General features: G+C 44.1%; 1 protein-coding gene across 3 annotated transcripts in view; it reads left to right on the top strand.

Annotated features, from left to right (window-relative positions):
* LOC147115117 (frizzled-6-like) overlaps window positions 1-12,293 on the top strand; it is a 102,082-nt gene extending 89,789 nt beyond the window's left edge. For all 3 annotated transcript variants that reach the window (XM_085993415.1, XM_085993414.1, XM_085993413.1), the window contains exon 7: window positions 197-12,293. In XM_085993415.1, the coding sequence (XP_085849541.1) occupies window positions 197-368 (172 nt within the window). In that variant the 3' untranslated portion in view covers window positions 369-12,293. The remainder of the gene's footprint in view (window positions 1-196) is intronic.
* The last annotated feature ends 414 nt before the right edge of the window (window positions 12,294-12,707 follow it).

Below are 12,707 nucleotides of genomic sequence, written 5' to 3'. Positions count from 1 at the left end.
ATCTAAGTATTATTTTAAAATAATTACAGTGTATGATTTTAAAATGGGGACTGAATTACATCTGCATGCCCTTCAATTATACTGTGCCCTCTAATCCTGCTTCACCTGAAGACCATATTTGCTCTTGACTCCGTGTGTGCAACCCCACAGGAGATTGGTCACTGTGTATTTAATTGCTGTTTATCCTTGAATACAGATTAACACCAAGAGACGACTATGCTGAGGAACGAACACTGCAAACTAGCTGTCTGCTCGTGCCCCACTATCCACAGCCCAGTAGTAGCAAGGGTTCTGCTTCTCTCCTTGTGCATGCACTGCTGGACATCAGCAAGGTTGAAGACCCCGAGAACGATGACTCGAATGCCTGAGGATGTTTGGACTGAGACGTTTGGTGGCTTTACATGTCCCTGTAAAGTATTTTGACCACTGCACATGCTTTGTGAACTTGGCATCCATTACACTTAATTTTTGTGAGCTAGTTACATTTTTTTATTTTTAGAACAAAAGTTTAAATGCACAACAGATTCGCATCTTAAATAGTTTGAACTTAAGTAAATCTAAAGTTCTAATATAGTTGGACAGTCGCTACAAATGTCAGAACCACTACAAAATAGCATGAGTGAGTGGAACCATTTTTCACACTTCCAGGCAAAGTTCTTTTTGATACTGTATAGTCCTTTGTGGTGGTCCTTCATTTTATAGTTAATTTTGTGTTAGTGTTTATGGGGAGGGAGGGAGAAATTGAGTTTAGTCAACATTCTGCCTCATCTTTGTGCATTGTAAGGTAGATAGTGGCAGAAGTGATCTCTCGTGGTATATTTTTCTGTTCGTTCAAATGGTAGTTTATATTACTAAATTCAAATGTTATTTTATCTTGAGCAGTGGTGAGTGGTTATGTAATTATGATATATCTGGTGTGCCTTGAAATACTGATAGTGAGGTGTAACACTCCCTAAGCAGCCATCATGTAGTCTCCACAGATAACTCTCTTGCACGCACAACAGTTACAGTAGTCGATTCAATAGGATTAAGTGCGTATGCTTTGTAGGGGAAGTGCAGCATAGAAGACAGGCATTTTTTAAACTTTTTTCAGGGAAAATTAGCTGGGGATTATTATGTTAAAATTCACTGGAAGAAGGTAGAGAGAATATTATAAATTGAAAAGATTTCAGTGTATAAATGAATATGAACCACAACAAAATTAAGTGGCCATTTATCATTCCCCTGGTGTTTTTTTTGGTCAGGGTGTGAATACACAAAACCAGGCAAGTGCAGATGGGAGGGTCTGTGAGGTGGCACGCTAAACTGGCACGGTAAGTCTAGAGTCTTGGTACCTGGCGTGGCAGTGGCATTACCAGCTTGCGAGTACTTTAAAGTAAAACATACACTGGGTCAGGGAGTTTGTGCTGGCATCCATAAATGATGGTTTTGGTCTTTCTTTCCCCCCTCCCCTGCCTTATTAACTGCCAGGTAGAAAAGTTTAAAATTTGGCATCCATGATGGTACTGTCTTAGTTTGTTTCTGCCAGGGTTGCAGTAGAGGTACTACTATTAGCCTCAATGCCCCAGGTCTAGCAGAGGCAAAAGAAACAGCCATTGTTTTGACTCGTGGTTGCTAGCTGGTGGCTTGGTGAGTTACGGGAGGGCGCCTGATACCCGTGGATCCATGCACCAGCAGCAGCTAACACCTTGAGGACTGGAGAAGTGGGTGCAAAAATGAATTTGCTTGCAAGCAAAGCGCACTCTCATCCATATCGTGCCTGTAACCCTGGCCGTCACATGGATTGCATTTCGGACCAGACGTCCGAACTGAGGTGTATTGAAGAAAAAAAAGATCTATAATAAAGGCTGAAAATGTAGCAGATATACAGTGGATTAGTATGCATCCGGAAAGGGGAAAGCCAGGTTAATGTTGCGAGTGGAACCCAGCTTCTGAGCTGCACAATGATTAAATCTGATCTGGAAATTATCTTCCAATATATCTCAATTCTTGCTTTGTTCGCAGGTCCGTTTTCTGACCCAAGTGAAGATAAGCTCGCTACCTGCAGAGTTAGTTGCACAACAAACAGTCGGTTTACGTACACTCCAATTAGAGCGCAGCATACTGTTCATAATGTAACTGTTGGGATGTGTAAATAAGTAACAAGAGGACACGCGCAAAATTAACAAACCTCAAGCAAGATGTGAGATTAGAAAGAATTGCACACGTGCGTGCAGACGGTGTAGTAGTTATGTGGAATAGAGTCCCAGTTAACACGTTTCTGATCTGATTAAAAGTGGAAAGCTACCTGGTTGGGGATTGGTACTCTTAGCACAACTATGGACAGAAGAATATTAAGAGATGTGACTCTGATTCTACATGCAGCTACCGGTGCTGAATCTGGGCTTTACCCTTTTTAAGTAATACAGGAAACTTTTGATTTACCGACACCTAAATAACCGGAAATCTCGGTTAACCGGCAAAATTCAGGAGTAGGTTCAGGTAAGTTTTACTTCATATTGTACTTGCCTTCCTCGATCTGTTGCTGTGCAAGGGTGTGGCTGCAGCTGTTGCTAAGCTACAGAGACGCTTTATAATTTGTGGCCATTGTTCTGAACCTGTTGCTAAGCAACAGGGTTTGTTGCTTTATACGGAGCTCTCAGCTCTCCGTATCTTTTACTATAGCTTTCGGCTATCCGGAATTTTTGATGAATTGACACCACATCGGTCCCGTCGGTGCCGGATAAAAAAAGTTTCCTGTACTTTGTCATGAAAACATAAGATGCTGGAAATGCTCAGCAGGTCAGGCAGCGCCTGTGGAGAGAGAAACAGAGTTAACATTTCAAGTCGATGACCTTTTATTCCATCAAAAGATGATTCAAAGCTTTCAGATATTGTTAGAGCTGTAGTGACTGTAACATGGAGTAGATATTCATTTCCATCTGAAGTGTCCGTGGTAACTTGCTGTAGTGAAGAATGTATGACAGAATCTTTTGGTAAACAGCACGAATGCAGTTTTATTTTTACTGATTTGGTGCGATTACATTTCGCATTTGAATGTATAAGCAAATGAAAATAGCTGAGGTTACATGTTACTCTCTCTGCTGCTTGGAGATATATCTGCTTTGCAATTTTAAATTAAGATAGAGTTCGATATTAAAAATCTTGAATTCAGTTGATGGACATGCTACGACCGATTAAAAGAAAAAAGAACAACTCTGTCAATTTGGAAAGTAAATACTAAGGGAATCTGGGTTTCAATTCAGTCCCGACCGATGGAACAAGAGTTTTCTCTACCTGCTCACTGTTAGAGTCCGATATGAAATGAGTTTGGGCAATGTTAACCCAGATCCTTGTGGAAGTGAGTCCATAATTTGACATTAAACGGGCAGTTTCACAAAGAGTAGTGCATTGTTTGGACTTACTTCTTTTAAACTGCATTCAGGGTTTTGGCCTCACTGATCTGGTTATAGCCTCTGGGATGGTTTCATCAAGGGCTAGAAGATCAGGCATTCAAGCTGGCAGCATCTGCTTGATGCTCTTGCCCTCCTCTGTTGGGCACAACCCCAGTGCCAGTAGTGTAAATGTTTTATTAGTAATCACTTTTTATTGTGCCTCCTCAGTAGCTCTGTTGGGCAAAAGAGTTTTTTTTTAAGTTTTGATAAAATCGAAGGTGTCTTCGAGTGATGTCATGTTCAGGAGAGGCTGCTGTCCTGCAGTTCTTCAAAAACAATTGATGCCATTTTTAGAATATTAATTTCCCAGATAATCTCTCTTGGCTCTTTTTTTTCTTGCTGTTAATGATTTTAACTGCAAGAAAATCCCCATTCCGAGTAAATAAAATCAGTAGTTTTTATTTCTTCTGTATCCACCGTAAGGCCGTTTCGGTGCTGCCCCCACTCGCACTCCTCTGCTGCTGAAAATGCTAATAACCAGCCTTGCCATGACACCCACACTCAGGAATTCAACCAGCCTCGCCAGTGACGCCCACACCCAGGAATTCATTATTTTTTTTTAAAAGAAAAAATGGGATGGATTTTTTTTAATTAAAAGTTCTCTGAAGCGTGTTGGGGTAAAAGTACTTGACCTTCCTACTGATGGGGTTACTATTCTCTGACTGCCCACTCTACAGATCCGAATTTACAATCTATATCCATGACTTGGATGAGGGGACTGAGTGTAACGTACCCAAGTTTGCTGACGATACAAAGCTAGGTGGGGATGTGAGGAGGACGCAAAGAGGCTGCAAAGGGATATAGACAGGTTAAGTGAGTGGGCAAGAACATAGCAGATGGAATATATTGTCTCAATGTAAAATTATCCACTTTGGTAGGAAAAATAAAAAAGCAGAATGTTTTTGTAAAAGGTGAGAGACTGGGAAATGTTGGTATTCAGAGGTACCTGGGTGTCCTTGTTAACTCTGATTTGTGTACATGCAGGTACAGCAAGCAAATGGTGTGTTAGCTTTTGTTACAAAGGGATTAGAGTATAAGAGTAAAGAAGTCGTATTACAATTATACAGGGCCTTGGTGAGACCACACCTGGAGTACTGTGTACAGTTTTGATCTCCATACCTAAGGAAAGACATACTTGCCTTAGAGGGAGTACAATGAAGGTTCACCAGACTGATTCCTGGGATGGGGGGATTGTCCTATGAGGAGAGATTGAGTAGACTAGGTCTATATTCTCTAGAGTTTAGAAGAATGAGAGGTGATCTCATCGAAACATACAAAATTCTTACAGGGCTTGACAGGGTAGATGCAGGGAGGATGTTTCCCCTGGCTGGGGAGTCTAGAACCAGGTGTAACAGTCTCAGAATAAGGGGTCGACCATTTAGGACTGAGATGAGGAGAAATTTCTTCACTCGGTGGTGAGTCTTTGGAATTCTCTACCCCAGAGGGCTGTGGAGACTCGGTCGTTGAGTATATTCAAGACAGAGATCAATAGATTTTTGGATATTAAGGGAATCAAGTGATATGGGGATAGTGTAGGAAAGTGGAGATGAGATAGAAGATCAGCCATGATCTTATTGAATGGCGGAGCAGGCTCGAGGGGCCGAATGGCCTAATCCTGCTCCTACCATTTTTTATGTTCTTCGGAATTGCCCTCAAGGAGTTGGGTTTTATTTTGTAAACTTTCGCAGTGAGGAAAATGTTATCGGAAGTTCATCTGACGTCCAATTTGCACTGCAGAATTTCTGTACAGCTTGCAGAGTTTTAACTCCTGACCTGCTCAATCACTGTCTCACATTTGACTCCAATAAGCATGTTCATTCTGAAGAAAACCTTCGAGGCCTGTGTTACTCTTGTACACCTACACATTGACCACCCTGATGCCACCACTGCCTTTTCTACTCTTGGGGCAGCGAAAAGGATTTTGGAGTTAGGCATCTACTTCTCCCTCTGCTCCTCCTCCCTCTCTTTCTCTCCACCCTCCCAGGAAACCAGGTCAGGTGATCTCTACCTTTTTTGTAGACTTCGTTTTAGTCTGATTTGGTGGCTTTCGTGTCTTCTCAGCAATCAGTCGTGGAATAATTTGCTCTTGCCTTTGCAGGGCGTTTGGCTTGGTCAGTTTTATATTTCTACTTCCTGAAAGGCATTGACTGCTCACTGGGGTACAGTTCCATGGTGCTTTCCACATGTGAGCCTAGACAGTTGAGGCCAGATTTTCAGTGTGCCGTGAGGCGGGTTTTCAGGCGTGCGGGGGGCAAAAATCCCGAATTTGGGGGTCCCGACACCATCCTGCTCAAAACCCGCCTCCACGTAAGTTTCAAGGGAGGCGGGTACCCGCCCCGCACTGGGACCCGCCGACCCGAGACGGGAAGGGATTAGTGCCAATTAACTGCCTGTTAACAGGTAGTTAACAGGCAGTTTTTAGCCTAATCCCTATTTTGAGGGGTGTCGTGTGGGATTCCCGACGGCTCCAAACCACGCCAGGTTAGAGCAGGTGGGCCGTCGGGTTGAAGGACTTGGAGGGGTCGCGATGTCGGTGTTCAGGTGAGTGATGGGTGCATGAGTGCAAAGGTAAGTGTGTTTGGTGTGTCTAAAGTGTGTAAAGAAGTTTTACTTACCTTAACAGCCTTTCTTCCTCTAGGCGTCGGGAGTCCATCACTCAGCCGGAACTGAAAGCTGAATGGCTGCGATCTGTCAAAAGTGACAGCCTTCGGCTTTCAGTGTCGGTGAGAGTTCTAACTGAGCCTGCGTAGAAGGACTCAGGTTAGAAGTCAGACTGTCAGTGTTTGACAGCTTCAAACAGCTGTGAAATGCTGATATTTCATCTGTCAAAAACTCTTGACAGATGAAATTTCAGTCTGTGACGTCACCTGTTGCCGGGTGGCCCTTAATTGGCCTGCGGAGCCCGCTGGGCGAGCTCAACAAGGTCAATCAAGGGAAAATCGCGTTGATTGGCCGGACGTCGATGGAGGCGGGACTAAAACCCGAAAGTTGTAGTCCCGCCTCCTTCCCGACAGCTTAATGAAAATCCAGCCCTTGGCGTTGACAAGCCTATGGGAGGAACCCAGTCCTGGTCTCAACGGATTGTGTACACTTCCAGCTCGCTCCCTAAACCAGGGGCACAGGGGTCAATGGTAGCAGCCTGCCCACAGGCCAGTTGAGACAGAGTGGAGATTTGGACCTCCCTGGTCTGCATAGCTCATCTACTCACGATCCTAAGCAGCTGAAGCATCGAGAGAAGCTGGTGTGTCCTCTCCTTGTGCCGCCACTACTTGCTGTCTGAGTACCAGTTCTTTCTGGAGATTGCTTTGTTGACTTGTTTTAACTTGGCTTCATGATTTTTCAGCAGAACTTTTAATCGTTTGAGTTTTTCCTTGTATTGTTTAACATCCAGGGTATTTATTGCACGTATCTTGGGCTTCTTGGACTGGTGGATGGGGGCGGGCAGGGCAGTTTTGGGCCTTTTTGACTGTCTCTTATCCCAGAAACTTTTTGGCTTTGCTCATTTTTGAATTTCTTAACTAGTTTCTTTTTTTTAAAGTCCGGATACCATCCCTGTTTTCAAAGTGATGCCACCTTTTTTTTGCTAGCATTGATTTTTCTTGATACATAATGGGATTCCCTCTGTATCGCTGCCCTGAATTCGCACTCGATCCTATCGGATGTCATAAAACTCTGGCCTTTATCCAAAGGGAGAGGAGAGGTATCCCTTTCCTACAGGAGACTTCCTTGTCCCTGATGGAGCACAAGAAGCTTGGTCAGCATTTGTCAGGTTCCAAGATTTGTGCCTCCCATTATAATAATAAAAATAATCAACTTTATTGTCATTGTTAGTGCACAAGTGCAGTACAACGAAATGTAGGCTTGCGGCTCCCGAGAGTGTACATTTAGATTAAGACATTTAAACATTCAACATACATTTGGCTTGTAATACATTAACATAAACATAACCATAATAAAGTGCATTGGCAGATGTGCAGGCTTTAGAGTTTATTTGTGGAGTTCAGTAGGATGACAGCCCTGGGAAAGAAGCTGTTCCTAAATCTGGTCGTACGGGTGCGAATGCATCTGTAGCATCTCCCAGATGGCAGGAGGGCGAACAGACTGTGGCTGGGGTGGGTAGGTCTTTGATGATGGATCATGACCTCCGTAAACAGCGTTTCTGGTATATGTGCTCTATGGTCAGTAGCCGTGTGCCGGTAATGCGTTGGGCAGTTTTGACTACCCGCTGCAGGGCTTTCCGGTCATAGTAGCTACAGCTGCCATACCATACTGTGATACAGTTTGTCAGGATGCTCTCTATTGTGCAGCGGTAAAAGTTAGAGAGGATCGGGGTGACAGGTTACATTCCTTCAGCCTCCTTAGGAAATATAGGCGCTGCTGGGCCTTCTTCACCAGGGAGGAGGTATTGAGGGACCAGGAGAGGTCTTCCGTGATGTGGACTCCGAGGAACTTAAAGCTGTCCACCCTTTCCACCACAGCCCCATTGATGTGGATGGGGGTGTGACTTCCGCCTTTAGACTTCCTGAAGTCCACAATGATTTCTTTGGTTTTCTTGATGTTAAGGGCCAGGTTGTTATCAGCGCACCACTTCACGAGATGCTGGACCTCCTCCCTGTAGGCTGACTCATCGTTGTTGGTGATCTGGCCTACTACCGTGGTATCATCCGCAAACTTGATGATGATGTTGGAACCATGAACAGCCACACAGTCGTGGGTGAAGAGGGAGTAGAGGAGGGGGCTCAGCACACATCCTTGTGGGGCCCCCGTGTTCAGGGTCGGGGCGGGGAGGTGTGGTTACCTAATTTGACAGACGGGTCTGTTTGTTAGGAAGTCCAGGGTCCAGTTGCAGAGGGAAGTGTTCAGGCCAAGAGTGTGGAGTTTGGTGGCCAGCTTGTTGGGGACGATAGTGTTGAATGCTGAGCTGTAGTCTATGAACAGCATTCTGATGTAGGTCTCTTTACCATCTAAGTGATTCAGTGCAGAGTGTAGAGCAGTTGTGATTGCATCCTCCATTGATCTGTTTGCATGATAGGCAAACTGGTGTTGGTCAAGAGAGGCGGGAACACTGGCTTTGATGTGAGCCAGGACCAGTCTCTCGAAACACTTCATTATGATGGGTGTGAGTGCGACAGGTCGATAGTCGTTCAGGCACGTCACAGCCGTTTGTTTTGGCACAGGAATAATGGTAGCGGTCTTGAAGCATGTAGGGACTACTGCCTGGGCCAATGACAAATTGAAGATGGCGGTGAAGACATCAGCCAGCTGATCAGCACATTCCTTGAGTACCCGTCCAGGGATGCTATCCGGTCCAGCAGCCTTTCGTGTGTTCACTCCGCGTAAAACGCCCCTTACGTCGGAGGTCGACAGAGTGAGCACCTTGTCTTCCGGGGGTGGCAAGTCTTTGGTAGCCGGCTCCCTGTTGTCCCTGTCGAAGCGAGCGTAGAAGTTGTTAAGCTCCTCCGGAAGGGAGGCATCGCTAACCGGGGGGCTGGTGTTCTTGCTCTTGTAGTCAGTGATGGACTGGATGCCTTGCCACATGCGCCGGGGGTCCGAGTTGTTGTGGAAATGATCCTCTATCCAGTGTCTGTTTCCTTTTGGCAGTCCTGATACCCTTTTTTAGGTTGGTCCTAGCTGCACTGTAAGCCGCCGCGTCGCCAGATTTAAATGCTGCGTCGCGTGCTTTCAACAGCGAGCGGACCTCTCCGTTCATCCAGGGTTTCTGGTTGGGGTATGTCCTGATATTTTTATGGGTCGTGATGACCTCGACGCAACTGTTAATGTAGAATAGCACTGTGGATGTGTATTCCTCGATGTCATTATGGGCAAACATGCCCCAATCAGTGCGTTCGAAGCAATCCTTAAGCTCCGAGACTGCCCCCTCTGGCCATACTTTCACTGATCTCACTGATGTTCTCACTCTTTTGATGAGCGGTTTGTATGCCGGGGCTAGAAACAGGGAGAGGTGGTCAGACTTCCCAAGGTGGGGGCAGGGAATGGCTTTATAAGCGTCTACAATGCTCGTGTAGACTTGATCCAGTGTGTTCTCCCCTCTTGTGGGGCAGGAAACATTCTGGTGGAATTTCGGTAGTACAGTTTTTAGGTTTATGTGATTGAAGTCCCCCGCGACGATAAAAGCTCCGTCTGGGTGCGCAGTTTGCTGTTCGCTGATGGCCCTGTAGAGGTCCTTCAGTGCTAGTTTGGCATTAGCGTGTGGTGGGATATAGACCGCAGTGATGATAACAGCCGTGAATTCCCGAGGCAGGTAGAAGGGTCTGCACCTTACCATGAGGAATTCCAAATACAGGATCTATCGATTATGTCCGTGTTAGTGCACCAGGCATTGTTAGTGTAAATGCATAACCCATAACTCAAGTTTGTTGCCATTCCTGCCCCGAGTTCTCCCATTTTGAATATACTTCTACATAGTTACATAGAATGTACAGCACAGAAACAGGCCATTCGGCCCAACAGGTCCATGCCGGTGTTTATGCTCCGCAGAAGTCTTCTCCCGTCCTTCTTCATCTCACCCTATCTACACATCCTTCTATTCATTTCTCCCTCATGTGGTTATCTAGCTTCCCCTTAAATGCATCTATGCTAGTCGCCTCAACCACTCCCCGTGATAGTGAGTTCCACATTCTAACCACACTCTGGGTAAAGAAGTTTCTCCTGAATTCACTATTGGATTTATTAGTGACTATCTTCTATTTATGGCCCTGAGTTCTGATCCCCCCCCCCCCCCCCCCCCGCAAGTGGCAACATCTTCTCCACCTCTACACTATCGAACCCTTTCAATATCTTAAAGACTTCTATCAGGTCATCCCTCAGTCTTCTCTTTTCTGTAGAAAAGAGACACAACCTGTTCAATCTTTCTTGTTAGGTATAAACCTCTCAGTTCTGGTATCATCCCTGTAAACCTTTTTTGCACCTTCTCCAGTGCCTCTATATCCTTTTTATAATCTGCACAGTGCACCAAGTGTGGTCTATCCAAGGTTCGATACAAGTTTAACATAACTTCTCTGCCTTTCAATTCTATCCCTCTAGAAATGAACCCCAGTGTTTTTGCTTTTTTAATGGCCGTATTAGCCTGCGTCGCTACTGTTCAGTGAAAGATCAGGTGATTCACTGTTCTCGGCTCATTTGTCCCACGCACCCATTACATTATTACATTTTTGTGTGACCTATGTAGGAATTCTCTTCCTCTTCCCTTGCATGCTGCATCTTGCTGTTTTCTGAGGGTTTCTTTGGATTCTGGCCTCCCTTGGCCGGAGCTGGGGGCCCTCTCAATGTGCTTGCACGCTTTCTTGATCTGTTTTGACTATATATGTTCTCATAATTTTGCTTGTTCTACTCTTTAGATTTTAGAATGTTTAGTTATTTTGCTTTTTTAACTTCACTTTATCTCTTTACGGGGGGGAGGAAATCTTTTGCAGAAGCACTTTATCAAGAAATGCAAGTAGAACTGATGCAGGCTGGTGGTGGCCATGGTTTTTAGTTGATGCTGATCTTTTACTTGCTGCTGTTTAGTGGCTGGAAATCCAAATCTGAACCCATGTCTGGCACAGCTGACCTACGAAATGCTTAGTGGATTTCTGAAAATGCAGGTTTCCCCCCCCAAATTCAAGCCACTTTATAATGAATCATTCAGCTCCCGTTTGCTACTGCAAAATGGGGGGGTGGGTAGTGAGGCCTTAAGGATATCAGGTGAGGGAAATGGTGGAAAAAAACACTATTACGCTACCAAGTGCTCTTCTGCGATTGGAGCCAGAATAAAAGGGAGTTTTACTGGAACTCTACCCGAGGCATCACCTGAGCCGCAAGTGCTCATTGCTGCCACTAGGTGGCCAAAGTAGGAAAGTGCCTCCTTGGAGCATTTTTAAAAAATCACCAAAAATAGAGATTTCTAGAGTTTTGTGCTGCTTTGAACCAAATGAAACCCATGTCATAAGGTATTAAGAGTGTGATATAAGCAAAATGTACAGTACAATTGCAACCAGATTGCATTCATTGTACAGAATGGGAACAAGACATACGCATAAATGGGTATCTGTAATCTCGAGGGGTTATTGATTAACTAAATACTGGCCACAGATTTAGGGGGATGCCTTATAAGTCAGCAGTATTGATTGCCATGTTAAATGCAGACCACCACAAGTGCTGGCAACCAATTCTTCAACTGAGTTAAGCTATTTCAAAGAGTGTGTGCTGAAAATAAATTTCACATTTAGTAATTTGTACAAATTTTGGTCTTTACATTTTTAAATGAGCAGGTTATGTTAGTCCTGGAGATGAGAAGTTTTACTCTAATGTTTAGTAGTGAGAGATAACCAGGAGTTTCTCTGGAGACAGTTTCAGTGTGCAATCATTGTACATTATTTGCTCTCAATACAACTGCAAGTCAGTTAAAATAGTGGAAAGCCACTGGGAAGGGGCTGTCATGTGTATGTGTAATTCAGTTACTGAATGTGGTAATTAAGTGGATAGACTGGAGAACAATAAACACCAAGATTCCTGCTTTCAAACTAACTCTGAAAGGGACAGCTAAGTAATCCGAAAATTGACTGGACAGTTGGTATGTTTCTTATTTATAGTTTCCTTCAAGTGTATTTGTATGATGCTGCTATTTTTTTATATATGCCATTTAAAAAAAATGTTTTCTTCTCGATGGGGGCGGCCTGTAATTCAACAGCTTTTGCACAAATTTGCGTTTCTGTTCACCACTCTGCAACCTGATTACCGGTGATGTGCTTTTTGATTACAATAAAGTAACTTAATGTGTCAAATGATTTTATAAAAGTTACTGCAAATTCAAAAATCAGAAATTTTTGTACATCTATCTAATAAAATGCAGTAACAACACATGTTTAAGTGTGCACTAGTCAGCTATTTTGTGTAAATGGCTAACCTGTACCAGTAACTCTTATAAAAGCGCTGAGGAATCTACACACCACAGACCCAGTTACTGACCTGTGAACTTTGCTGGCAGTTTTGTTAGAGCGGAAACAGGTCAGTCAGCATCTGTGCAGAGATCAAACAGGATAACATTTTGGGTGTAACCCTTCATCAGAACTGAAGAAAGGAAAATTAAGCAATTATTTAAGCAGAACTAAAACAAAGTGGCGGGGGAGAAAACACAGAATTATTTCCGCTCAACTGTTAAGAGATTCTGATACTTGGTTCTCTTAAGGATTCGCTGCTCTGTTGTGTGCCTTCAATAATTTTTTTTCCTTTTTATATTTTGTCCTTTTTATTTCTTCTCTTCTTAGGCAGTCC

This window comes from Somniosus microcephalus, chromosome 7, assembly GCF_052327205.1.
Source record: "Somniosus microcephalus isolate GS21.2 chromosome 7, FLI_Smic_1.0, whole genome shotgun sequence".
Classification (NCBI taxonomy): domain Eukaryota; kingdom Metazoa; phylum Chordata; class Chondrichthyes; order Squaliformes; family Somniosidae; genus Somniosus; species Somniosus microcephalus.
Note: the sequence above shows the minus strand (reverse complement) of the source record. Positions and strands in the feature narration are given on the sequence as shown.